The sequence below is a fragment of the Rissa tridactyla genome, chromosome 3 (genome assembly GCF_028500815.1).
Source record: "Rissa tridactyla isolate bRisTri1 chromosome 3, bRisTri1.patW.cur.20221130, whole genome shotgun sequence".
NCBI classification, from domain to species: Eukaryota; Metazoa; Chordata; class Aves; order Charadriiformes; family Laridae; genus Rissa; species Rissa tridactyla.
Genome location: NC_071468.1, coordinates 110,440,799 through 110,468,179, shown reverse-complemented (window position 1 = coordinate 110,468,179; position 27,381 = coordinate 110,440,799). Strand labels below are relative to the sequence as shown.

General features: G+C 50.1%; 1 protein-coding gene across 2 annotated transcripts; it reads right to left on the bottom strand.

Moving 5' to 3' along the window:
- Positions 1 to 13,437: 13,437 nt before the first annotated feature.
- On the bottom strand, positions 13,438 to 23,331 carry KLF11 (KLF transcription factor 11). 2 transcript variants are annotated; one of them, XM_054195910.1, is made up of 4 exons: positions 23,165 to 23,331; positions 20,677 to 20,931; positions 18,343 to 19,336; positions 13,438 to 16,314 (listed from the first exon to the last, which is right to left on the bottom strand). In XM_054195910.1, exons 1-4 carry the CDS (start codon positions 23,204 to 23,206, stop codon positions 16,010 to 16,012), a joined length of 1,596 nt encoding a protein of 531 aa, XP_054051885.1. In that variant the 5' UTR covers positions 23,207 to 23,331; the 3' UTR covers positions 13,438 to 16,009. The 2 variants fall into 2 exon arrangements, with proteins under 2 accessions (XP_054051885.1, XP_054051886.1); XM_054195911.1 differs by lacking the exon at positions 23,165 to 23,331 and adding an exon at positions 20,289 to 20,373 and having other exon boundaries at positions 20,677 to 20,752.
- Positions 23,332 to 27,381: the final 4,050 nt, after the last annotated feature.

The following is a 27,381-nucleotide window of genomic DNA, read 5'->3' as shown; positions in this document are numbered from 1 at the left end:
AGGGCTCCAGAGCTGGAGACAGTACTCCAGGTGGGGTTTCACCAGTGCGGAGTGGAGGGGAGGAATCACCGCTCTTGACTTTGAAGTGTTATAACTGAAATACGGGACTTTTCTTCTTTCCCAGGCTTTATCAACCAGAAGCCCACCAGCCCCAGAGAACAACAATGCCGACCATCAGTGAGTACCCTCTGCTTTCATTATATCTTCAGTGGGGAAAAGCAGCTGGAACAAAAGGGAAAGCTATTCCTCTATGCCTCTCTCTGTGCAAAAGAGAGGTGGGAATGGTGTTACATCGTTTATAGCCTGAAATATTCTGTCCTCTACTTGTTTGCCAATTAAAAAGAAATCCTGGAGCTGTGCTGCCTGGAAAGCTCCAGGCTCCAGCTCAAGCACGGTATAGAGATGCCTTCCTGGTCATGAGCAATGCAGAATTTAGTAGGATGTCCACATGTCACAGAGGCACCTTGAAGGAGCTTGTGAAAAGCTGGGGAAAAATGCTGCAACGAGTATCTCAGGCCCCGGTTCACCCACAGGTCATCTGTGGGCTCTGCAGCATGGAGAAAAGGAGGATAATACCTCTTCGCTCCCCAGGAATCATAAGAGAAAACACACGAGACACGAGCATCCCTCAGGGACAGGGGAGTGGTGGGGACCTACAGCTCTGGGTGTCAAACCAAAGAAATCTGAAATGTGTCTTCCACAAGCAAAAGCTGCTGAGCAGGCTGTGCCTCCGAGTCTGCCTGCACCAAGAGTGACGGGATGCATGTGTTAAAGAAACCCAGATGAAATGAAAAGGCTTGAAAACAACATCTTAAAATGACGTCTCCTTGTGCTGAAGAGTGACTCTTCAACGTTAAGCTCCCTCTGACCGGCATACTCTGCTCCTGCAGTGCTCGAGAGCAGACTGATCTGGCCGCTGGGCTGTGTGACCTACCAACGCCAAGCAGCGTTGGCGGATGTGACACGAGAGCCAGGCACCAGCCGCCGTCCCCTCCTCCTCCCCTCCCTGGCTTGCCTGGCCAGGCTGATGGTTTCGGGAGCGCTCGGAAAACATACCTGTCCCTGGCTTTTCCATCAGCAAGGCCTGTATGGGCACTTGAGGGGACTGTGGGCTCTCCAGCATCCTTGGTGGGCTTTGGGCTACAATGGCAACTGAGCAATCTCCTCGGGGGCTGCACCCCCAGCCCTGCCACAGTCCCCCACCGAGGTCCCCAGCCCAGGCGCTGGCTGGCCCCTCACCCCCTGCCGGAAGGGTTTCCCTCTGTCTCCCTCTTCAACGCACAAAGGGCAGAGCTGAGGCGGCAGAAACTGGTTTCTGCTCTGGGATGATGGGGCAGGAGCTTATTTTCATGTTTTCATTTGGGTACCGTTTGCTCCATACCCACTGCAGAGCCCCATCGCACAGCCCCCGCGTGAAGGGCCGGTACTGCCCGCGATGAGCAGGGCTGCAGCTTCTGCCGGCAAGAACTGCATGTAAACAGGTGGGGTTTTTTTGGAAATGGTCCAGCCCCCAGCAAACCTGCATTTTGAAGAAATCAAATCGAGCCCCAGAAACAGGGGTTAACGTGCGTAGGTGTCTCATCCTTTACACTGCTTGCGGCTAGAATTATTCTAAACACTCGCGTTACAAGCAGCAAAAAAAAAAAAAAATCAGCCTTGTCTTGACAGAGTTGCTGACTGAAGAAATTCCCATATAACCAATTAAAGAAGAAAGAAATGTCAAGCAGGGAAAAAAAAAAAAACACCAAAACCTAGATATGGAGACTTAATGCTCTCTGCCAAGAGGGCAGTCACGCGAGATAGATGCTGTAGGTGAGCACCTACATTCTGGGTGACACCACATAAGCATCTAAACCAGGCCTAATAAATACCTCTGATGGGCATGGGAACGCAGAGGATGGATTCCTGATCGTGCTGCGTTACCTCTTTTTCCCCTGCAACTCATTTTGTGAGCCGCTCTCCGGCCCCTGGCAGTGCACGGGTGGGATGACACAGCCCCGGGACGCCGCAATGATCGTGTAACTGCTGCCAAGGCTCGTGTCACTGGCACAGCCACCGGCGCCTTGTTTTGACCCATTTTTTTTCAGCTGAAAGGTCTCGCAGAAGCCGTTTTAATGATTAACCCCGGACTTTCCCATCCTCAGCAAAACGATAAAAAACAGCGGCCTGGATTCACCCCAGCCCAATTTTCAGCCTCGTAACTCACATTTCTACCCGGGACCTTGTCACCCTGGCCACCCCCTCAGGGATATTGTCACCAGGGCCCGCGGGCAGCTGTCCCCCACACCGGGCAGCCATCCCCACTGCCGGGGAGGTGGGCACAGCGCCCCCAACGCCTCGCTCAGAGGTGGGTTTTGCCCATTTTCTGGTCTAATTTTGCCCTTTGCATTTCCCTCTCCTCATTGCATAGGTCGTTATCTTTCCATTAAAAATAAAAAAAATAAATAAAATTCCTCCTCCCCTTAATAATCTGTAAACGCAGAGAGGCCTTTAGCTGAAATGGAGCACATTTCTTGCTTTGCTCTCTCCTAAATTTCTTCGCTCTAGCCACTTAAATCACTTTTATTGCTGCTTTCTAAACTCCCTCCCAGCTGTAAATAACTTTTTAGCAATGAGACACCCAGAAGCCTGCGCAGTAATCTTGATGGAGTTGCATTGGCCTTTTTATTTCTTTGCTGTCCTACCATGTTGCAAATTCCCCTCTCGTAGGCTTTTCAGCTTGCTCTTCCCCTCTCGCCAGCGCTGCTTTCCAGGTTCCTCCCTCCCCCAGAACATCTGGGGTTTGAAAATTTTCTCCCTTAACATACTGACCTGTTATTTTCCGAATCAGGGAGTCTAACAGCCTTCAGCTGGATGCAATGTGATTGCAAGCCCTGATCCACAGCCCTGGCTGTGTTGATGAGGGCAGCAAGGGGCGTCCTCTCCTGCTGGAGCAGCTGGAGGAGCGCAGGAGCAGGCCAGTGGTCCACCACCTCCTGTCCTGCCTGCCTCCCGTGCTGGGGATTTCCCTGCCGCAGCCTCTCACTTAATGCCAGGACCAGCAGAAACAGCTACACCAACGTGCCTTTGAGATTGACGTTCACGTTGGGAAGGGCCTCAGGAGGTGTCTAGTCCAACCTCCTGTTCCAAACGAGATCAGCTGTGAAGTCCAAGCAGAGCACCGCAGGCTTTGTCCCACCGGGTCTTGAGGCCCCACCTCGAGTGCTGTGTCCAGTTTTGGGCCCCTCACCACAAAAAAGACATTGAGGTACTGGAGCGGGTCCAGAGAAGGGCAACAGAGCTGGTGAGGGGTCTGGAGAACAAGTCTTATGAGCAGCAGCTGAGGGAGCTGGGGTTGTCTATCCTGGAGAAAAGGAGGCTGAGGGGAGACCTTCTTGCTCTCTACAACCCCCTGAAAGGAGGCTGTAGAGAGGTGGGGGTCGGTCTCTTCCCCCAGATAACCAGTAATAGGACAAGAGGAAACAGCTTCAAGTTGCACCAGGGGAGGTTTAGACTGGATATTAGGAAAAGTTTTTACACTGAAAGGGTTATTAAGCATTGGAAGAGGCTGCCCAGGGCAGTGGTTGAGTCACCATCACTGGAGGTATTTAAAAGACAGGTAGCTGTAGTGCTTAGCGATATGGTTTAGTGATGGTTGTTGTCAGAGTTAGGTTGATGGTTGGACTAGATGATCTGAAAGGTCTCTTCCAACCTAGGGGATTCCATGATTCTGTGATGCAACCACAGTCTGTCCCTCTTGTTCCTCTGCTTGGTGTCCTCAGAGTGCATAAGTTTCTCCTTTTATCCAGATTGAACCTCTCATTTTTAAATTTATTTCAGCTTTTCCATATTAAATGAGAGGGAACTTTGACACAAAAATAGAGAGAAGGAACACGAGCATCAACTTGTTTTTCCTTTGCTCTTTAAATAAACACAGCCCTCTATTCATCTCAGTTCTGGGATGGGCATGGTAAGTGGGGTTTGCTTTTGTCTTTTTAGAAGCGCATCTATGCTTTAATGAGTTCCAATTTTACCTGGCAATTTTCTCCCATGCTCAGAGGTCGCCATGCAAGCCAAAGCATCAAGAATAATTAACAGTGGGAAATTATGTAACTGCCAAGAGAAACAATGACCCTTCTGTGGGCCTGCAAGCAAGCTGCCAAGAGCTCTGCCTCTAATTCCTCATGTAATATAAAATTAGTTTAAGGATTGTCACAGTGCAGAGTTTAAACCAATAAATCGCGTGTTTAAGTCAGTTTTCTCCATTTCCTTTTCCCAGTTCTTGCTTTGTAGCTGCTGGTGTATGGTTCAAGCTCTTGGACTTTTAGCTTTCTCCCCAGCTCTCATCTGCTGTGGTGGGAAGCAGATTGCCTGCAGCCCATCAGAAGAAGGAAAACGTAAAAAAGTAATAAGCAGAAGATTCCACTTGCTAAATCCTACTACTTGCTGCCTCCTTGTTGCCAGTAAAACTTGTCATGAAGGGCACGGTGACGCATAAACAAGCGTAGGACACCCACACAACCCAGCCACCATGCCAGCTGGACATCAGGCAGCTCCAGGAAAAACATCCCCAACTATTTCTGACGCAGAGGGGGCACAGCATTAATGCAGCTAGGTCAGGGCAGCTGTCCTGGGCAGAAGCCTTTCTGACCCGCACAGATAAGAACAGGGGAAGGGTCACGTTGCTGCCCTTTGCTCCACTGCCTGCTTGAGGAACGTTGCAGATGCTTCCTCGCCCGAGGAGAGCAGTTTATGAAGGCACCTTCTCTATATGACAAAGTTTCCTTAGAAAAGCATTTCAGGGCTCTTCGATTCTGATTGTACATTTAATTGTCTGCGTTGGGGCAGCTCCTGTGATTTCACCTAGTAAGTCCTCAGTTTTTTCACTAAAGGATGCTAATGACCAAATTCATCCCAGCTGCAAGACCAAGGGTGAGATAGATCTTGTGCTTAGAGAAATGGTAAGTCAATAGCTGCTACGTAATGAGTCTGGGACAGATTTGGAGCCATGCTATTGGATATGAAAACCTCTCCTCTTTGGCAACCAACCAACTGACATACAAAGCCATTTTTTGCCCTTGCTGGTTTGTTCTCCACCAGTGGATGGTCACAAAGTAAGCCCACCAATCTCAGTTGATGTGGCATGGCAGAGCACTTTACAGTTTGGATTTACCAACTCAAGTCTCCGCTTAGCTCTACCCCTCACCATGATCTCCATTTGATGGAGCCATGTGCCCAGCTTCCAGAGATGACTAGCCTGGCAGCCTGGCTTGCTCGCCTCCCAGTTCTCTACAAGGTCAAGGAGGAGCGCTCGCGTCTCAGCTGCTGTCTCCTCTCTTGAGCCCTGGAGGGCAAGGTCAAGTAGACTTATTTGGTAGTGTGAGCTACAGTGGTCAACGCTTGCAGAAGACTTTTCATTGTTCTCCCTTATGCAGGTAGGGACAGGTTTCCCTTGTACCCAACATAAATCACCTCTGAAAATACCAGTAAAAGCCACACCGCTTCCCTTTGAATTGTACATCAGTTCCCACTTGTGGAACAGTTGTGTTGATGTGAAAATAAGAAAAGCGTAAGAGCAGTTTGAGGTAGCTGCGTTCAGGTTTTGGTTGAAACTCAAATCTCTTACAAACAACAAAAAAATCCCTTTCTGCATAAAACCTTAAAACTAGTAACTAGCATAAAGGTTATGCAGTGCTTTAGCTGGGCCTCCAACATAGCTTACCAAAAGGTTCTGGGAGTTTTTCACTATGAGGGTGGTGAGACACTGGCAGAGGTTGCCCAGGGAAGTTGTGGATGCCCCATCCCATCCCCTGTGGATGCCCCCCATCCCTTGGACACATCCCTGGTGTTCAAGGCCAGACTGGATGGGGCTCTGGGCAGCCTGGTCTAGTGGGAGGTGTCCCTGCCCATGGCAGGGGGGTTGGAACTAGGTGACCTTTAAAGTCCCTTCCAAACCATTCTGTGATTCTATGATCTGGAGCGTTGTAAGGGCTGTACTGCAATGAACTCGTAGACTAAAATAGATGCCAAGTGATAGCAAATGTCAGCAAGCACTGTGCCAGTGGGGTACAGGAACTAGATGTGACAGAGTATCTGTGTCTCAGCAAGCCACATGCAGCTTGATCTTTCCATTCACAAAAAAAAAAAAAAGAAGGGTCCTCTTGTGTCTCCAGAGCTTGATTCTCTCTCATAACATCAATAAATCATTCCCTTCCCCGGCAGGTGCCCACAAAGTAACAGCAAGAAGCCATCGGGACAGTCCACAATCTCATATGATTACTCGGAGGAGGAGCTCATGGCAAGCATCGAGCGGGAGTACTGCCGCTGAACCCAACCCAGCGCCACAAGAACTTCAAGCACGTTCCTGGAAGCCCAGCTGGAGCAAAACTGCTGCTGACAAAATAACCCCTCGCACAGCAGGACGGCGTGGGAGAGGGGGGTGGCGAGGGGAGGTGGGGCGTGAGAGGCAGCATGGCTGCTTGGGAAGCATGGAGGAGAAAGCCCTCCTGACCAACTCTGAGTGAGAGTGTGGAGATCCTCACCAACTGCTGGTTTCTGATCGGCGCCGCTGGAAGAGGGACCAATTCACCTTGCGAATCAATATTTGAAGCTCATTTCTAAATGGTATTTACAAATGAAGACGTACTAGAACTGAAGTGTCACACTAGAAGCGTTGAGACATGGTGCTTTGAAGGCAGATCTTGGTTTGTCTTCGCAGAAGAAAAATGCAGCAATATAATTTGATTCAGATCTCACATAAGGGGGTGTTGCATGAAATTCATGTTCCCGCCACTTAAAATTTACTCCTTGCGCTGTGCAAGCCTCAGGTCCAGGTCTGAGTTTGGCACTGTCTCTTTGAATGTGGTCCCCGGTACGGGATGTAAGATGAAAAGGGGAGTGAGCCCACCACCCAGTACATCGGCAGTGTAATCCCAGAGTTCAGATCCCACCACAGAGGTGAATGAGGTTCCTGGGAGCCATCAGGGAGCACAGGATTTGTACAATGGCTTCGGGGCGGGATTCCAGCATCGGTGTCCTACCTGGGGCTCCTTGGCGTGGCTCCTCCAGCGAAAGCAGGAGGCCCGTCCCCAGCGCTGCCTTGCTGTGGCCAGCGATCATCCATTGCGAGAGGGACTTGCATGCTATTGTAGAGCAGCTGTTTGCAATCAGTTTTCAGAATTACCACTCCTGGCCTTCCCGTGTATTTGTTGTCCTTGGTTAGGTAACTTAGAAGAAAAATCACTATGTTTTACCATTAGCTGACCACATCGTAAACCAGAAAGTCGTCTCTCCAAAGGAAACCGCATATTTTCAGTGGTCCTAGACAGGGAATCCTGGTATTTCAGGGTTTCTGCTTTTATTTTACCTACACCTTAACATATTATGAGTAGCTACTTATTATCAGAAGTAGAAAATACCTTATTTTTGTCTTCAGCTGAAGCATAAAAGGCATCAGATGAAATCTTCACATAGCCTGTGTAAATGCAAGAGGAAACAGCAGGACACATCTTAAGATGCTGTATTTTAATCTCTCTGTAATTCCTGGTATCTGTGAAACCAAAATAAATGCGTCTGTATTCTATGTAGCCCTCAGTAAAGGCATCAAATGTTGTTTTGAAAAAGTCTTTAGCTTGCATGGTGAATCATCTTATGGTACCTGCAGAGAGTAAGCAAAATGCGTCCTTCGAGGACGGCAGGAGGGACGCCGTGAGGCAGACACTAGATTACACCCCTGGCACATGTACTCACGCTCTGGTTGTCTTTCCTGCAGCCACCTTCCGTGAGACTGGCCATCGCGTGGTGCCTGAGAGCTCAGGAGCTGCCAGGCAGCCCGCAGAGGTGGGCAGCAGAAAGGGAGACAACCTCCCGCAAAGCTACGCGAGCTTGGAGGCAAGAGCTCCCAGCACGCTGCCTGGGCAGCTTTGACGGGACAAAGGGTAATGGTTTTAAACTGAAACAGGGGAGGTTTCAGTTTTAAACTGAAACAAGGAAACTTAGGTTGGACGTAAGGAAGGAATTCATTACTGTGAGGGTGGTGAGGCACTGGAACAGGTTGCCCAGGGGAGCTGTGGATGCCCCATCCCTGGAAGTGTTCAAGGCCAGGCTGGATGGGGCTTTGAGCAGCCTGGTCTAGTGGGAGGTGTCCCTGCCCGTGGCAGGGGGGTTGGAACTAGATGATCTTTAAGGTCCTTTCCAAGGCTAACCAATCTATGGTTCTACGATACCTTGGTGGCCCAGAAGTAGCCAGAGCAGAGAGCAGGTGTCCTTGCATAGCTTGGGGGAAGTCGGGTGGGCCCTCTGGAGCAAAGGCTCTCCAACCCTCCCAAAAAAATCCACTTTTGAATGATAGCACTTTAGTTTTTGGCAGGAACAGTCACTTTTAGACCTATTAATGCTGCTGAGCTGTGGCAGGAGCACAGTTTCTCTGCAGCATGTCGTGTCAGCGGGCAGATCTCCCAGAGCTTGTATTAGTTTTCAGCAGCTCTCAAAGACCTACTGGGGTGAGCAGAATGTGCCTGTGGAGAGCAGAAGAAACACCAGAGACCTGCTGACTCCAGCACCATAGGTGACCACAGTACTCCGTTCGTTCGTTTTAATCGCCGCAGTGTTTTAGATTTCCCTTCAATTGGGATTTCATTCTTTCAACCAGGCCCTTCCTCCTGCCGAGGTCCCCCGCCTCTCTGGCACGTGTGGGGAGATGCGTTGAGGAGCTCAGTCACAGCTCCCCCATCGCCAGGGCAGGCTCCTTTTTGGGTGGCCTCCAGTAACACAGTAAACCAGAAGAAAAGCCAGGCTGCTGTCAGGCCAGGCTGCTGTCAGACCATGCTGCAAGACGAGCTGGCAGGGCACCGCGGCAGTTGCCCCCGCACCGGGCAGGGCCGGCAGCTCCATCCCGTGGCGTGACACTGGCAGGGACCAGGGCTCTGCCACCCCCCGGGTCCCTCCGCCCCTGCCCTGTCCGCCCCTCGCAGAGATTCATTCTCTAAGGCTGCATTTGGTGACTGACCCAGGTGATGGCTCTACAACGCATCCCAGGCTCTCATAAAAGAAAGCCTAAGTTTTAAGGATTTTGTAGAGAGTGACTAATAAAAAAAAAAAATAAATAAAATCTAAACTGAATATATTCTTGTCGGGCTGATAGAAACCTCTTGACTGGACACAGCAAACCATTAAGCTTCCTTACAAAATTAACTTATTAAATAGCCAAGGGACAAGTATGTTTCTGCACCTGGAATAAACGTGCAATGGGTTTCACAGGTAACCTTTCCAGCAACCAACACTTCAACTGCCTGGTCTCCACGTAACCCTACTTTAAATCCAGCCTTTGCTCAGGGAAAACAGGACACTAGATCATTTGGAGGTGAATAATCATATTGAAGAAGTACCTGAGCCCTCGACTGATTTTAAGAGAAACTTCTTGAATCAATAGTTCTTTTCTTAAAAAAAAAAAAAAAAAAAAAAAGGGGGGCGGGGGGGACAATTGCACTACAGGGATCACTTTGCCACATCTCAGGCAGTGAATGCTCACGTCCCATGGGGTGAATTATCCGGAAGTTTGTTTTCTTTTCATTGTATTCCTCTATAACCATCATCAAATCACAGCCGCTTGTAAGACAAAAAATTATTTGGCTTGCCAGTACTTCCTGGCAAGTACTGCTGGAATTAAGTCGGGTTCCGGAGAGTCTCTCATTCATCATTTTAGGAACTACCCTCCTGTCCAATACGGACAGCGTAAGACGGGGTAGCTGAGCACAGGTCTTGAGCTAACACTATTAATCCCATTAATAAAACAGCAAAAGGCCATGCCTATTAACCACATTACTGCATTATTCATCTAACAATGACAAACGCTACACACTGTGCATGGACTGTGTTTTGCACCAGTCCAAAAGAGGAGAGCTGGCTGGCTGTATCTAACTCCTATTACTATTATTTTTTAAGCGAGGCAAAACCACAGTTGCTGAGAGGACAGAAGAGGGTCATTTTTTCAGCTAATCATGAAAAATTACTCTTTGGTGCGTGAAGAGATATCGCCACTTCTGAGCTTAGCGACTTCCATGCATTGAGAAGGTTTCCTGCCTGGCCACGCAGCAAGCTGCCAGCTGCAAGGTTCTGGTGGTGAAAGCATTAAAGCCATATTTTTTAAATTACTCAACCCAAGATCTTAAAAAACAAAACTAATGAATGTGAAACTACAGAACCAGTTTGCATACTTACTCAGACTCTTGATTTCACTCAAATCTGGGTTTTTCATGTGCAAACAAATGCTTTGAATCCTTTCCCCCCCCCCTTTCTTTGTAGATGCCTTTTTCCCTGACAGCACTGCAATGGATGCTGCTGCTTTTTGCAGAGCTCTGCCTTTTCGGCAGCCCAGTAAGTGGGCAGAACTCCTTCCCAAAGAGCAACTGAGAAAACAGGTCAGTGATGGAGTAGTTTTAGGAAGCGAGTTGTCTTTTACCGGGTGGGTAGCTATCCGGTAAAATCTACAAGCTTCAAGAACGCAGTCGGGAGCTGTAGGTAGACTTGAGTGGGGAAAACAAAGCTGTGGCTTGATCCGTGGGAGGGTGAGACGGCTGGAAAGAATGATGAAGAGCAGCCAGTCACCATACCCACAGCTACCCAGGGAAGGAGGCCTTTATAGACCACCTCTGTCTCCAGGATGCTGAATGCTGGTCCTTTCGCCCAGCATATGCGAGGACAGTCCCCATACGTGCGTATCTGCCAGCATCCCATCGCCAAGACCCCTGAGAGCAGAGCAACTAATAGTTCCCTGACGCATCGTGTCCAGCACCCTGCTGCCATCTACTTGCCTTCACAATTTTAGAGGAGAAGGGAGGGTGGCACCACCCCAGGGATGCTCTTCCCCAACCTCCTTCCTCTAAGGATCAAACCCCAACAAGTTTTCAGCCAAATTATTCTCACACACACCCCCTGGGAGCTGAAACAGAGCCACTGTCCCGGAGGAGTTGTGCCACACGAGCATGGCGGAGCTCCCCATCGCACTCAGCAGGGCATGCAGAGCTCCAGCTGCCTGGCACCGATGGCATCCACAGCAGAGTTGGGTTTTTTCCCCCACAGGGTGAAGGGAGTTTACGTGGACAATGACAATCAACAGAAAAGAAATCGCTCTGAACTCAAGAGACACTACAAGGGGGAAAGTTAAACCTAAGGTATTCTTCCCATCTAGGAAAAACCCTCCCAGGGAAGGGTATGCTCCAGCTTCCTTGAGTTTTCTGCATGTTTAAGATGTGCCCAGGGCCTTCTGCACACATCAGGATGTGAGCGTCACCCCATTTCCTCCTCCTACACTCAAGGGCTGAAGCAGAAAACGAGGAAGGCTGCATTTGACAGAGGATGAAAGCAATCTGGAAAGAAAATGTCCCAGTGCTAACATACCCGCTGCAGGGACCGTAATCCCACCGACTGCATGGACTGCAAGCAGAGGTGGCTGAGGCTTTGTGGCTTCCTCGCGATCCATCCCACCGTTTCCTTAGCCTGTAGCTTGTTGGGTTTTGAGTCATGATTTGCTCTTTCTGCACACATGGGAGAAGTTTGCTTTTTCATGGCCATAGCCTGCCTCAAGCTACCAGACACAAACAGAAGGTAAAAAGACAGATGGGCTTACAGATTAGACTTCAAAACCAGTTAGAAGATTTATCCCAGCAGATGAACTCAAGCCAGATGCAGCCCTGAGGCTCGCAAGAGGTGACGGATGAAGTGCCACCTTCATCATTCACAGGATGTTGAGCACGCACAGCTTTCACAGCTGGGAATGGAGAGTCAGCCAGAGGAGCACACCGAGCGCGCAGCCACCCGGCACCACAGGCCACCTCTGCCCAGAGGTGCCACCTCAGCACCAGTATGGATTCACGCTTCCGCTACCAACTGCAGGCAGACCAGTGCTCATCGGTTTGTGAGCAAGATGAGGCAAGCGGCTGCTAAGCTGAAGTTTGGCTGTATAACCACGCACGGGAAAGCAATGCTAGTCTAACTGCAAAACGCAGCATTAAACCAATGGACGCATCTGAGCGCACATGCATTTGTCTTTAGAAAATTATTAGTTTTCATGGATTTAGAATAGCTGCAAGACAAAGAGACTTTTGCCCGCACGGTGCCGGTGCTAGCACAGCAGTAGGTAGAAAAGCTTCCTCACGTGCGAGCTGTTTTCTCTCGCAGGATGAGGACGTTCCAGACTCCGGCCCCATCAGGATGAGTACAGAGGGCACCTCCTGGCTGCACAGAACTGCTCAGAACTCAGCTTGGTTCTAAGGAAGAGCAGAAAGATGAGCACAGAACTGTGAAATCCATAGTTGTGTTTCACATAAGCAAAGCGAGGGAGACAAAAAAATTGGCATAAAAATTACAGCTCTTGTTTAGGACATGACTCAACGCCCAGGAAAATCTTCCTTGAAAAATAGTAGCAGGAACAGACAGGTAGGACATGTCCCCTTGGGAGTCAAAAGTGTTATGGAGACCTGCAGAGCCCAAGGGCTGAAGAGTTTGTGCTGCTCTGACAGAGCATCGATCCTGCAGTAAAGCCTTCCCTTCCAGCTGTTCTCCTGAGGGGGAAGCAGGACCATCCACGGGATCTTCTCTTTTCATCTTCTGCACACTTCCAAAAACGATGTGCTCTTCTGCAGACAGAGCCTTGAGTCACCCCTCCCAGTTTGTTCTCCAAAGGCTCTGACTGCAGAGACTGAGTCACCTCGCAGTGAAAGGCTGTGACAGAAAGCTGGTGTCACTACATCCTCTCCTCCCCATCTCTTCCACCAAAACACGATCCTGCTAGAAATAACTATCACTGCAGTTTGGGAACCTGTCAGAGGGAAAGAAACAGCAGAGATGCTTAAAAATTTTAAGTATTTGCTGCTGCTGTCACCTCTTTTCCAGCTGAGACCTGGAGGTGACAGCCAGACTGCCAGAGCTACTTCCTCACCAGAGCGCGGGAACAGGAAGAACCAGGGCTAATGCAGCCGTCTTTTGGGTCAAAATCTCATCTCTTCTTTATTTCCAGTGTTTGTGCCATGCACAACTTGCAACACTAACAGAGCAGCACTCAGACCTCCACCTTTTGTCGACAGCTTCCGGAGGCCACGCTAGAACAGAGTTACAAATCCCAAGACTCTTGTTTTCAGACAGCATGCAAAAACCCCTAACCCTGGCAGTGGTATACACCTTCCACCAAATACAGGAGCAGGGGTGTGTAAAATTACACATGGACAAGCACTGGCCAATTTACAACAGGACCCAAGAAGTCCTGCCTTTACAGGTAAGTGAACTAGTGAGCCCCAAAGTCTTCCCTGGCCAAGATATATAACTTAATCCAGATGGATTTACATAGTTCTAGAAAGGGCATGTACGAAACCTGAAAATTCACAACTTTTTTGTGATTTAAAACCAGTCACATTACATACTTTTTATTTAATAAAAGTTAAAAACAGGTACAAAAATGTGATTCCATATCTTTAAAATATAGGTTCAAAATAAAAAGACTGAACAATATAGTTCAGGCAGTAAAGTGCAAAGAGAGCAGTTACCTCAGTCATGCTTAGTCCGTAAATAACCCCTACACAGCAGGAAGGAACAGAAAGAGCAAAGAGAGCAGACACAGCCACGCCACGGCTCGGCTATTCGTGCACATCCACGGCAGAAAGAGCCACACATCCTGGGCACAGGCGGCAAGAGGCAGCGCGCACCTGGTGGGAGCCAGCTGCGAGGAATCCCAGGCCAAGTAAAACTAACAAAGAGGGAGCCATCGCTTTTCCGCGTCATGACACACACTTTTTGAAATTCCATATTCTCCAGTCTTTCCCCCGCTACGATGCAACAAACTAACATGACAATTTACTAAATCATGACACGAGTCTCCAAACTGTTTTGCTCAGGTGAACACCATAAATGGTTGGTCTGTAAAAAAAAAAAAAAAAAAGTAGTACTGAATTGGCTACTAGACTGAGACAGGACATTCTTTCCCCGGTTAAAAGCATGCTAAAATGGCATCCAAAAGTCAAACTGCTTGTTCTAAGGGACTTCTAAAGGGATTTTAACAAAACAAAACCAAAAAAAAACCACCAAACAAAAAAAAAAAGAGGAGCAGCAATGTCTTTCGTCAGCACACAAATTTGGGAAACTGGGTATCAACAGAGACCAGCAGCTGTGGTGACCAGAGCCAACAGGGTGCAGACACTTCAAACGTCAGGCACAAAAACTTCAGTACACCGAGCACAATATTCCAATTTAGTACAGTATGAAAACTTACTATCATTAATTATAACTATAGCCTTAAGTGTAAAAGTAATGACATACTCCGCTTTCAACTGAAATGGGTCTCCGCTGATTTCAGGGGAGTTCTAGCCGAGATCAGCAAGTGTGCACTTACATCGACGAGAACCGCGTTTTGCCCACAGAGAAGCGAGACCAGGGTTTTAGAACAACGAAGCAGTGCAAGAGAGCGCATTCCTAGTTATCCACATTTTACACATCCAGGAAAAAAGTCCTCCTCAGTGCTCAACTAAGCTTCAGCGCGGGAGTGGCTGAAGAGTCCAGCAGGAATAAACGCCACAGAAATATTCCGTTCAGCAGGTGAGCCATCTCCCAGCAAAACACCACCTGGTGCCTGACAGCACAACAGCTCCGCTGTCAGCTCCGCTACAATACGTACGCACGTCCTTCCGCACCGCGGAAACCCAGCAGTCCCATTGTGTTAGCGGCATTTTATTACTCACACCACGCCAGTGCAACACAGAGCTCCTGCAGCCAGCGATTCCACTTCTTAGCCGTATTTACACTTGGTGTAAAAGAAAATCCATTCAACTGGGAGAATACCTCATTTAATAGAAAAGGGTGATTTTATACAAAGTACTGTGGAGAAGTATAAGGCCACACGAAGAGCATCATCAAGTTGACACGGTGGCTATTTCTTAAGTCAAAACACAATTAGTACTTCCTCTGGTGCTTTGATACAGGTAAATGAAAGCCTTGAACAATTTCCTATAAGGTGCACAAGCATCCACGATACATAAAAAAAAACAACTTTAATTTTCTATTTATCCTGTACTCAAAAAAAAAAATTACAGAGACCCAGCTAATTATTCACGGCTTGCCATTTTTGCATTTTTCTGTAGATTTTGATATGCTGGTTTAGTAGGACTGAAAAGTATAGCATAATTTTTAGTGTCAAAGCTTCTAAACAGTGTTTGTGCTTCTACCTCCATCAGAGAAGCCTGGCTCCTCCAAACTTCGCTCCAGTGGAGTGTGGACTCAGGAATGCCCAGTACATCAAACTTCTACCAAAAGTCACAAGGGCTTCTACTTGCAAAGGGTATGAATTTACAAAATGTCGAGGATTTCAACACTTCTTTTCTGAACGAAAGTCGTTCTGGTTTGGTTTGTTTTAAAAATGACGACACACTTAGATCTCAAACCTCCAAGGTTACCTGCGTAAGGAGGGTGTAACAGCACCAGCCCATTGCAGGATCAGGATCTGCAAGTGTGAAAATCCCAACCACTAAGAGTTATCAAATATGTGTTTACAAAATGCTCTGAATGCAATTCTTTAGGTTTACTGAAAAGGAGTTTCCAAAACTCTGGGTCTCATCCTGCACACCCCTACTAATGCAGGTCAAGTAATTTGCCTGCACATCAAGACCAAAATGAATAAATACAAAATATATTTGGTATAGAAAATACTAGTATAAAAATTAAAAATCACCCTGTTTTACTGTCCATCAAAATATTAACAGCAAACATTACAAGTGACTTTTTTAACCTATTGCCAAAATAACTTCCAAAGAGTTCTGGTTTCCTGAAGTGCTGGTGATTGCATTTGCCCAAGTATTGAAAAAAACAAATAGGGAAGGGACAAGGAAAGATATGATAGGTGTCTCACATAGCATTATTAATAGAGCGCTCAAGGGAAACTAAAGTATGCACAAACACGGGAGGGGAAAAAAGCCATTGTCAGTTCTGTTGTAGCCATCAGAGCTCTTCCTGATTTTCAGAAAGCTTGTAGAGAAGGAGCATCCTCTCACTAGCCCTGACAGACGGACGACGGCATGGGGATGAGCATGCTCAGAGCACTGCTGCTTTTCGGTTTCTCTGCTGTGGCAATTCTGTTGAGTTTGCCAACCTCTGTCTGCCAGCTGGGGATCTTCTTTGTGGTCATATGGCGGCGGGTGTGCTTTGTCAAGTGATCACTGCGCATGAAGCGACGCTCACACACAGGACAAGCAAACTTCTTCTCTCCCGTGTGAGTTCTACGGTGGCGTGACAGTTCATCTGAGCGGGCAAACTTCTTGTCACAGCCTTCCCAGTTGCAGCTGAAAGGCTTTTCTCCTGCAGGACATAAAAGAAGCATAACTTACTTTTGAGAAGCTGTGTTACAGTCTTAGCAAAGAGCTAACTTAAATCTTGCCTTGCAAAAATTGATGAACTCCACAGAACTGCTCATGTGCGCAGTCAACATTAGCTTAAGCTCAAGTTGCGTTCCAGAGAAAAATCTACTTATTCCCTGACACATATCTCTTTAAATGTTATTTAAACGAGTCTATTTTTTCCAATTATCCAAAACCATTCTTCATCTTTTTCTTTAAACTGGGTTTAAAGCTACCTTATCTGCTGACTGAACTAGAAGTGACCCCCTGCCCCTGTCCCTGCATGACCACAGCTCTAGGGCTGCTGCATGTCATCAGCAAATACCGCGGGCAAACAAGAAGCCTGGAATCGGGCCTCAGAGCTCTGCTGCTCCAGTCCTACACACAAACGCACCACTCCAGCGAGTCCTACCGAGGAATGGCCTGTCCTGCCAACCCCAGGCAGCTGGAGGTCCAACAGACAGCTAGGGGAGTTCTGCACGCCCAGGAATGACTGCAGTCAGGATGGCTGTCCATGTTAGCTTCTGCTCATCCTGGGCAACTGCGTAACATCAAAGCTATCCTAAACAGTGTGATCTACCACGAGCAAACCCCATAAAGCTCAAGATAAACATCTACCACATGACACAAATTTATGGTAATGCTCTGGAGCGGAACAAAAGCAACCAGCAGAAAGGAAGCCCCACAGAAGCGTTGTTCTTATTTCAGATATTGAGAGTAAATGTCTATTGTTTGGTGTACGTGGTATCACCTAGTTACTCAGCGCGCAGGGAAAAGGTGGGAAAAGAAAGCTGAACTGCTCTGCCTCCTGATCCTGTAACGTGGACTAGCTAGTGAAGGGTCTGTGTGCTTCACCTCCCATAGACATCCTACTCTTAATCACAATGCAAGGACACACACAGCTTCCCTATGGAGCAGCAGCAGCACGGGCTCAAAGCAAGACACTTATTACTAGTCCATGTTTATCCTGTAGTGCCAGGTTAATTGAGCAGCCTGCAGCACTTAATTCTCAAGCCAGAAGCAGAAGCATCATTCTACCTCTGAGCTCTGGTTTACGAGGATTATCAGCTTCATACAGGGTTTAAGCTCTTTCCCCAAAGGAACTGTAAAGACAAACTGGAAAATTAATGCAAATCCTGCCACAGAAGCTGACATCCAATAAACCGCAGTGTCTGTGGGGCAAGGGACAGTGGGGGAAAAAAGCCAAGGAAAACCAAAATTAGACAAACTTTTGAATGAGCTATTCTGTACCAATCTCCTGCTATGCCTATCCCTCAACATCAAAAGTAGTCCCTAAGCACTCAAGTCAGTTTTAACTTAACAGGATCTCGGAGCTAGAAAAAGGATAAGTAAAACACATGTACACTGACAACACAGTGACTGCATTTTATGGAGCCAATCAGCTCACATTAATTACAATTAATTTTCATTTACCTTTAAAATTCCCTCTCTGTAACTGAATAAACAGCTACATTCCTGTAGTAGCTCTGCCTCCTAACACAGCAGCCCAAAATCTCAACACATTCCCATTTAGCCTAAACAAAACTCCACAAAAATGTGCAGTTTCTGACTTTCTCTCTTTTCTTTTACTTTTGTAACAATTAAGAGCAACTACCTGTACTATGGTTTGCTTACACCAGATTTCTCCATGCCCCAAAAAAAGGGACTTGCACAATTCATTTCGGTCTAGTCCAGATGGCAGGATTCCACTCAAACCTAAACACACACACACAGACGGCAAAGCTTCGCTCCAACTAAAGCATGTGAAATTCAACTAACACTATGGGGTCAGATGAGGTCTCAGAACAAAGTCTGTCTTGTTTTGCTTGCCCATGGAGAATGAACATTCCTCTCTTCCCCGAGATGAGCAGAAGTTTCCCGGTCACCTGCCTCTTCCCTTTCCCACCCCCTCCCCCCAAAAAATGTGCATTTCAGCTCCCCAAGGCAACACAGTGCTGGAGTAACAAAGGACCTGCCCTGTCATACACACCAGTGTGGGTACGAAGGTGGGCTTTGAGGTGGGAGCTTTTGAAATACGTTTTCTTGCACCCAGGGAAGTTGCAAACATAATTCCTCCGTCTAGAAAAGTCCATCTGGGGGGCACAGCTTTGACCAGAAGCTATGAACACAGGAGCAGGAGCAAGGGGCAGTAACTTGGTGTTCCCAACAGTCATTACTGTTTGCGGGCACTGTGGTGTCTGTGTGACAGCAGTCTGTGGAAGAACCAGCATGACGGTCCCCTGAGGCACAGAAGGTCCCATGAGTACAGGCTGAGAGAGCGGGGCTGTCTGCGGTAAAATAGGTTTCATGGGAGTTGAGACTGTTGGAGTTGAAGGCTTGACATAGGCATTGATCATACTGCTTTGTCCATTTAAAGGGATCATTTGACAGAGAACCTGGGGGCTTGAAACGGGGACAGGTGTCACTGGGGTAGCTCTTTTTTGCAAGTCATTCTCACAATTCTTTGGTAAGTGGGTCTGTGGCGAAACAGGCCAGACTGGTAGTTGTCCTTTATTGGTCACAATATCACTGGAGTCATGTGCATAAGGCTGATGTACTGGAGAGGTTTTGTTAATTAAATCATGCGTGGCACACGTGTCCTGTGGCAGCCTGGAATGTCTTCGGTCATCTGCCCCACACCAGTCTCTGGAACTGCTGCAGCCTGAAGTTACCTTTGTTTTCTCTTGCACAGCAGGAATGTGATGGTAAGCAGAACTATCACCTGTGTGACGTATCACACTTGTTGCCATGGCCCTGCAAGGCTGAGGGGCAAAGGATTCAGATATCTCCGGCTTCTGACTGCACTGTCGCTCCATGTTGATAACAGATGGCTTGGTTATGGGGGAGGCACCAGTCGCTGACGTGACTGAGCAGGCAGCTGTATTTGCCATGACAGTCCTTGGTTTGGAGTAAGTGACTTGTGAGGAGAGAAGCATAGCAGCTGATATCTCAACAAAGTCGGGGCTGTGCGGAGGGGTCATGCACTGCAAACAAGAACACACCATTATTATACATCAGGTAATTTCATAGCTCAATTTTTCACTATCTTTACTGTGAAAAATAAAATTACACCCTCTTCTCAGAATCTCAGAACCTGCCTCTTGGGACAAACTGATTAAAGCACACATTGCCTCATCTGATGGCCACTCTGAATATGCTCAAAAACACATTAATAAAACGAAGGCAATGAAGCAGATGTAAACCTGCATAAAACATTGCATGTCCACACACTGTGCTACAAAAACTCTCTCATTCCTTTCTCCTCAGCAACAGGCGCAGCTGTAAGAGGCTATGAGACTCTCTCTGCTGTTCACAGAAAATAGACTAGCAACAGATATCGATACTGTATCATTTCAATTTCAAGCTTCCAGCAAGCCCAACAACTTTTATCCATGATTACCCCATCAGCTGGTGGCAACCTCTGAGATATATACAAATAGAAACGCTCTATCCCTTCTTATTCATCCATTGCTCTCTTGCTGACACCACCTCTCCTTCCTCCTTTACCACTGAAATCTCATGCCTATGTCCTGTGCTGCTCAAGAGACAGTGCCAACACTGAGCGGCAGGAGTATGACAGAACTCCGTCAACCCGCTGCCATACTATGTCAGCCTCTTCCCTGTATTATTCCCCTTTTTCCTGACATAATTGTATACTAGAAGCCTACTGGTTGAAATGGGCCTTAACCATCTGAAACCTGAACAGCACCAAGCCCTTTTTTTTTTTAATTCCTACTTCTGTTGCAACATAAACTGCAACAAAAAAACCTGTGATTCAACCGACATTAGTCAGCCAGAGTAGACCGATGCTCTGGAGAAATAACAGACTACATGTACAAACACATAGCATAGAAACTAATTAAACTGTATATTTCATAATGGTAACCTGTACTTTCTCTTATAATGACCAGAGTGAAGCCAAATGTCGTCAAGTACCTTTTTCATATAGTGCTTGCAGATAAGTCGGTGCTGAATCACTGAGGCTCATTCTGCCATTTTTACTCCAAGTGCTCCAAGAAACCTGCAATAACCACCCAGGCAGCATCCTCAGCTGTCAAGTTAAGTAACCCATCAGCAAGCGCTTTCACATCTAGATTTAACAAGGGATCAAACCCCTACATTCGCCATTCCAGAGACAGCAGAAAAAAACCAAACTCAACACTCCCACCTCACTATTCCATGTACACACACAGCACTGGCTGCACCATAGCTACTGTACGCAGGGACACATGATCAAGCTGTCTTTGCTGGCCAAGTTAAAACATTGCAGAGATGTAACACCCAGGTATCAGGCGTATTTATTTTGCATTCATGTTTTTCTTACCAGCGTAGATAAATAGTCCTTTGGTAATTCAGATGTAGCCTCAGCGTGCATTGTGAAATCACCAGAATCCGAGAAGGGTGTAAGTGGCCTTATCTTTAATATGTCACCTTTCTGCGATCTTTGACCCCAGGAGCTCATACAAACAAGCGCTTCAACAGCTTCGATGTCGTTCTGCTCCAAGGTGCTGCAGGTAGACCTTTCGCTGTCATGACGCTGCCTTTCACGGATAGACTCATAGATGTCCACAATGTCAACCTAAATGTAATCGGATTACTGGCTATTAGGACAAGTCAGAATACAAAGCCACCACCACCCACATACTGTCTGCTCACGATGAAGGTCATCTGAAACAGATCCCATGCCTGCGGCAAGGCTTTTACCAGTCAGCTCAACTCTTACCCTCCCCCCACAGGCTCATCTTCCCACCCCTGCCACTCTTTTAAAAAAAAAAAAAAAAAAAAAGTAGTATGATTTGGAGGAAAGGAACAGATATGTGTGTAGCTCACATTTCCAGAGTTACTTTCCTAGATTACACTGCTCTGAGTAAACACATCCCACACTTGTATACAAACAAAAAGAGCAAAGAAATCCTGACTTCCAACCTTGTTTACACAAGGCTGTTTCCCAGACCCAAAAGGCAACTCCTATTCAGTACTGATTTCATTCTGGTAACATTGAGAAGATAAATTTCAGCTGACAGTAAGATGCTTTAAGGTATGATCACTGATTCAGAGTACCACACCTTGTAGAAGCATTTTAATCTTAATTTTACCAACAGAGAAGCCAGGGTGCAGGGAAGGAAAGTAGTCTTCAAAGTGCAGTGGAAATTGCTTGTATTGTACTTTAGAAAGGTATGATACTACAAAGGTGCTAGGTATCCCAAGACGCACTAGAAGTAACATGAAGACCAATGTAATCATATTGTTTCCAAATGCAAGCATCACAGAAAATTTGTGTGTGTATGCATGCATGCAAAACACTTGACTTCTCTGTGAAAGGATACACAAACTTCATAAAATGCCTTCAGTGCTTAACAGTGATTCCAAAAGCTACGCTGAGCTGCTGCTTTCTGGCTCACGTGCCCACTCGGTCTCAACTAAACATTCAAACTCTTCCAGTCTTTAGGCACACCAACTAACTGCAAAGGCTGGGATTCAGCAGCGTGGACCCAGATTCTCGAGCCTAATGCTGTTACACAGCGTGCTTATATACTGCAGCAAAGGGTTTTAACTAAAAAAGCAACAACAAGCACCATCACACCTTTAAGACAGTCTAAAGCCCTAGAGGACTTGTTGGATGACATCATTTACACACTTAGTCAACGAATTTTGTCTTAACAAAGGTGGAATGATCCTGGCTCAACAGTGTCACAAAGATGCAAAGCTGTGTGACATTGTCTCAACTATGGGGATGTGCGTGGCAAACCCGTTAAACATAATGCCAGTACTGCACTCAGCGAGTACTTTCGCCTAAAACAAGAGGTACCGCGCATGGAGATACCAAGGTTGGGGGCAGGAAGGGGTTAAAGCGCTCTGAAGCTATTAACCGCTCTGAGAGGCGCTTCCAAAAACTTCCACTGAAAAAAACGAGAAGGGGAACGAGGGCAAAAAGCGCTGTCGGGACCTAGAGCGCCTGTCAAACAGGAGCCGCACCGGGCGAAGCTCTGCGCTAAACCTGCGAGTCTTCCTCAGAGCCCGACTGCAGGCAACCAAACCGCCAGATTATTTTTTTTTCTAACTCAACGTTTCAGGAGAGCAGTTTTCCCTAAGGAAACGTGACAAAATATTCCCCTTTTCAAAAAAAAAAAAAATAAAACAAAAACAACCACCCTTTTTTTAAGGCGAGGGCAGCAGCCCGGTCTCTCCGGCTGCCAGGGAATGGCTGACGGCGCCTGGCCGGTGTCCTCACATCACCCCGTACGTGCGCGGGCAGGGACGGTGCGGGCCCCCCTTCCTTCCCTCCCTCCCCGCTCCGGGCAGCGCCTCTTCCCGCCGGCGGGGGCCGCGCCACCCCCGCCCGCTCCACGCCTCACGGCGGCTGCCCCCGGCCGGGCGGCGCCGCGGAGGGGCGGATGGCGGGAAGAGGGGAAGGAGGAGGAGGAGGAGGAGAAAGGCAGCTGCCGCCCTGCCGCCGCCCCCACACGGCGGCTATGGCAGGGCCGCCCCCCCCCCCCCCCCCGGCAGGTGACCAGGGCGACACCCACCCCTGAGGGAACGGCACCGACCGACCACCCCCCGCGGCGGGTAACGGTCCCAACCGACCCCCGCCTCGGCTGAGCAACGGTCCCAACCGACCCCTACCCAGGGTGAGCAACGCTCCCAATCGACCAACCCCTGGGGGTAACGGTCCCGAGGGACGACCCACCCGCTCCTGAGGCGACACCGGTGTCCGCGCCCCTGCCCGCCGCCGAGCACGTGCCCGGCCCGGGCCGGCGCCGGCTGCCCCCGGCTCGGGGGGCGCCCGCCGCCCCTTCCCTCCCTCCGCTTACCGTGGACGCATCCCCCATCTCCGAGCAGGGCGAGCTGTGCATGGCGCGGCTCCGGCGGGTGGCGGCGACAGCGGCAGCAACAGCAGCGGTGTGGCCGGCGAGCAGCCACAGCAGCGCGCGCGCGCACACACACACACCGAGCACCAGCAGCCGGAACCGGCACCGCCTCCCCCCGCTCCCACCTCCCCGCCCGCCAGGGCCGCGCTGCGGGGCACTCCCTGCGCCAGACAACGCGGGCGGGGCGGGAGGGCGGGCGGGGGGCCCGGCTCCTGGCCAATCGCCGCCCGCCGCCGCCCTCTTCCGCCCAATCAGCGGCGGCGGCCGGGCGTGATCGCTTCGTGCCGGGCGGGAAGGGCGGTGCGTGGGCGCGGCGGGCGGGAAGGGAGGGGGCGGGGCCGTGCGGCGGGCGGGGGAGCGCGCGCTGGAAACTGGGGGAAAGGTCGGGGGGAGAGGGGCGGTGGCCGGGAATGCCCGCGCGCGCGGGGGGGGGGGGGTGTGGCGGGGCGGGGCGCGCGGGGGCGCGGCTCCCCTCCCCCACCGCCATCCCCCGCGCGCCGTGCGTGCCGTGCCGCGCCGCACGCAGGCACCCCTCCCCCCCCCCCCATCCGCCCCCCCCGCGGCGGCGTCTGGTGAAAAATGTCACAATTGGAGCGATAAAATGCAGCCAAAAATAAACTTTTTTTTTTTTTCTCCCCCTTCCCCCCCCCGATTATCCGTCTTTGTCCCTTCCGCCGCTCCTCGGGAGGTGACACCGCCCCTGTCCGGGCGGGGGACGTGGAAGGACCGTCCCCAGCCGAGCCCCTCCCGCCGCCGCTCGCCCGGCCGGGCGTGCCCTTCCCCTCTTTCCCCGCGTTTAACCGAATCTCCCTTTTTTTCATATCGAATGGTTCGGGTTGGAAGGGACCCTAAAGACCATCCAGTTCCAACCCCCTGCCATGGGCAGGGACACCTCCCACTAGACCAGGCTGCTCAAAGCCCCATCCAGCCTGGCCTCGAACACTTCCAGGGATGGGGCATCCACAGCTTCCCTGGGCAACCTGTTCCAGTGTCTCACCACCCTCACAGGAAAGGATTTCTTCCTGATATCCAATCTAAATATCCCCTGTTTCAGTTTAAAACCGTTACCCCTCATCCTATTGCTCCACTCCCTGATAAAGAGCCCCTCCCCATCTCTCCCATAGGCCCCCTTCAGGTACTGGAAGGGGCTATAAGGTCTCCCTGGAGCCTTCTCTTCTCCAGGTTGAACAACCCCAGCTCTCCCGGCCCGGCTCCCATTCCCAGGCCGCCCCCTCCCATCTCCCCCCGCAGGGGCTGCGGCAGCCGGTGCAGCTACGAGCCCTTACAGAACCATGGCATGGTTATGTTGAAAGGAACCTTAAAGACCATCCAGTTCCAGCCCCTTGCCATGGGCAGGTGACTGTCACCCTTCACCCCCTTCACCTTCATTTTTCAGGGAAAATGCTGTCAGTGACTAAATAGCAGGATGGGGGGGGGGACAGGGAACGTGCCCCTCATATAAGCCACTAGCCATCCCTTGTGACACCGGAGCCACTTGCTCCGCCCGGTGTGGAGGGAAACCTTTAGGGAACTGTAATTGATTTCCAATTGAGTAACGGCATCCGAAGGCGGCACAGTCCCTGCGGCGGGGGGTGGGGAGCGGGACAGGGAAGTAGAGCAGGTCACCGCTCCCGATTCCCAGAGGGATCTTTTCCCAGGCCATGTACCGCAGACTCTTCCTCTGTGTCCTGAGCCCACAGCTGGAAACCGCTGGAAAGGGGCTCCTCACGCGGGGGCAAGGCTCGTTAGACGAAGTGATGTTACACGTCTGTGTGCCGACTCGATGTGTGTGATGGCGCTCCCTTTGCTGAGCTAAAAATGGCAGCTATCGGTTTTAACATAAATCCTTAGAGCTCTTACCAAAATCCCCTTGTTCTGCTGCTGCCAGCTGAGGCCACGTTAGGTGAGGAAGGAGCATCATCTTCATCCTCGCATCGGATGTCGGTGGCAGAGCCCCGGGCTGAACCCCACGGACCCCGAGCCCCCTCACAGCCTGGAGCTTCTCCCCTTTCCCTCTTCCCTTTCCCGAGGCTGCGCTAAGGTGAATATTAATGCAATTAATACTATCCCGCATCTCTGTCCTTCCGCCCGCGCCCACCACCTTCCCTGGGGGCTCCAACCGGCGCCACCGTACCCCCAGGCCCACGGGGAGGACCCAGGGGGCTGTGGGTTCCCTCCTGCAGACAGTGACCTGGAGCGAGGCCCAAATATCCCCAAATCTCCTTTCCCAGGAGCTCGGAGGCGCCTGCCTGTGCAGGTGGCTGCGGGACGCCGGTGTCCCTGCCCTGCATCACTGTGGTCCCCAGCCCAGCAGAGCCATCCTCCGCCAGCTGCCCCGGCTCTGCCGCCGCTCCCGCATCCTCCGGATCCCTCTCCCCGCCGACCCTTTGGTGCTATAAAGGCCCGTTTAATCCAGACCGTGGGCAAACACTCCAGAGAAAAGCTTTCTTTGTCGGAGACAGACACTGTCTTTGTCCCGAGGTCGGAAGGAGCGGATGTAAGGTGCTCCGGAGGAGGGATGAGGAGGCTCCGCTCGGGTCGTCTTATCCTTTCTCCTGGGAAAACAAGGAAAGAATTGACCATTGCGTGCGAGCAGGAGGGGAAATACTTAATACTGTCAACTGAAAACAACAAAAGGGCACGCAGGCAGCTCTCCCCCATTCCCTTTTTGCAGATAATTATACAATAAGCAATTCAAAAGAGACCAGAGGAAGAATAGTACAGGCTCAGACGGTTTTCCTAATGTTTACCAGAGGTTAAAGATCAACCAAGGCCGTTGTCTGGCTGCAGCTTTGGAGTTAGTGCAATTTGGCATCAGCATCTGCTCTGGCTGAACACAGCAGCAGGCTGCTGGGGCAAACGCGTACAGCCGAGCACGTGGGGCGGGATTAAATAAATACAGATAATTACAACCCAAGCTCCCGCACAGGAGACGTGAGAAGGTACACGGGAAGAAATGAGAGACTGCGACGCATGTGTCGGATGTGTCTCTCCGTCTGCTCTCCCTCCTCGGCTGTGCTCTTGGCTGATGGAGCAGTCGGAGCTGCCGCAGCCTTGGATTGCCCCAAAATGCGCTTCCTGGGCCAACAGCAGCAGCCAGAGGAGAAGATCCCCACCACGGAGCAAACGGAGCTGCTCTGCCAGGTGGTGCCGGGCACTGGCTGATGGAAACAGCGGCAGCAGCCCCCGGCTGAGGGCAGGAGTGGGACCAGAAGGATTCACCAGGGGTGAATGCACCCACCTCGGTGGGAACAGCGGAGTTACAGAAGGGATTTTCATTGCAGAGCCAGAGGGATGTGTTCCCCATGTGCCGATATCGCAGAGCTAAAGGGACACGCTCCTCACATGCCTACATTGCGGAGTTGGAGGGACACGCTCCCCACATACCAACATCATGGAGCTGGCGGGACACGCTCCTGATGTCTGACATTGTGGAGCTGGAGGGACATGCTCCCACGTGCCAACATTGCGGAGCTAAAGGGACACACTCCCCATGTGCCAACATTGCAGAGCTGAAGGGACACACTCCCATGTGCCAACATCACGGAGCTGGAGGGACACACTCCTGATGTGCCGACATTGTGGAGCTGGAGGGACACGCTCCCACGTGCTGATATTGCAGAGCCGGAGGGACACGTCCCACATGCCGGCATCATGGAGCTGGAGGGACACGCTCTGGATGTGCCGGCAGGGGCGAGCGCGGTGCGGGGCAGGGAGGGGGGTGCAGACGTGCGGTCCCCCCCCGCTGTCACGCTGCGTGCGGGCCAGCTGCCGCCGGGGAGGTCTCATCCGTGGCTGCAGGCGATGGAGGAGCAGAGCAAACCCCCCGCGCCGGCACACTGCCTACGTGTCTGCCGGCAGGGACGGGCTGTCACACGGACAGCTTTCCCACAGGGAGGACGAAAGCGCGGTCCTCGCGTGCCAGCCCCAGCTGGCGCAGGAGCCGACAGTCGACTTCTTCCTCGCCTGCATCTTTTCGTATTCTCTTTCAGAAACAGATCAAGCTTTCCATACGTGGATAAGCATCCAAGGAGCGGGTAAGCAGCTGGCACGGCATAAGGAACCACATCCAGGTTACGGCAAAAGGAAAGGGTTTGAGAGAAGAGTCATGCAGACTGTTTCCCACTTTATTTTGGACCCAGGGTGCTGATAAAATAAAC

Bases quoted from the DNA above. Each gene is read 5' to 3' on its own strand.
- KLF11 (XM_054195910.1), bottom strand. From the start codon at position 23,206: ATGCACAGCTCGCCCTGCTCGGAGATGGGGGATGCGTCCACG. The intron at 20,932-23,164 runs GTAAGCGGAGGG...GATTACATTTAG, and splicing joins AGATGGGGGATGCGTCCACG to GTTGACATTGTGGACATCTA. The intron at 19,337-20,676 runs GTAAGAAAAACA...TCTTGTTTGCAG, and splicing joins AGGACTATTTATCTACGCTG to TGCATGACCCCTCCGCACAG.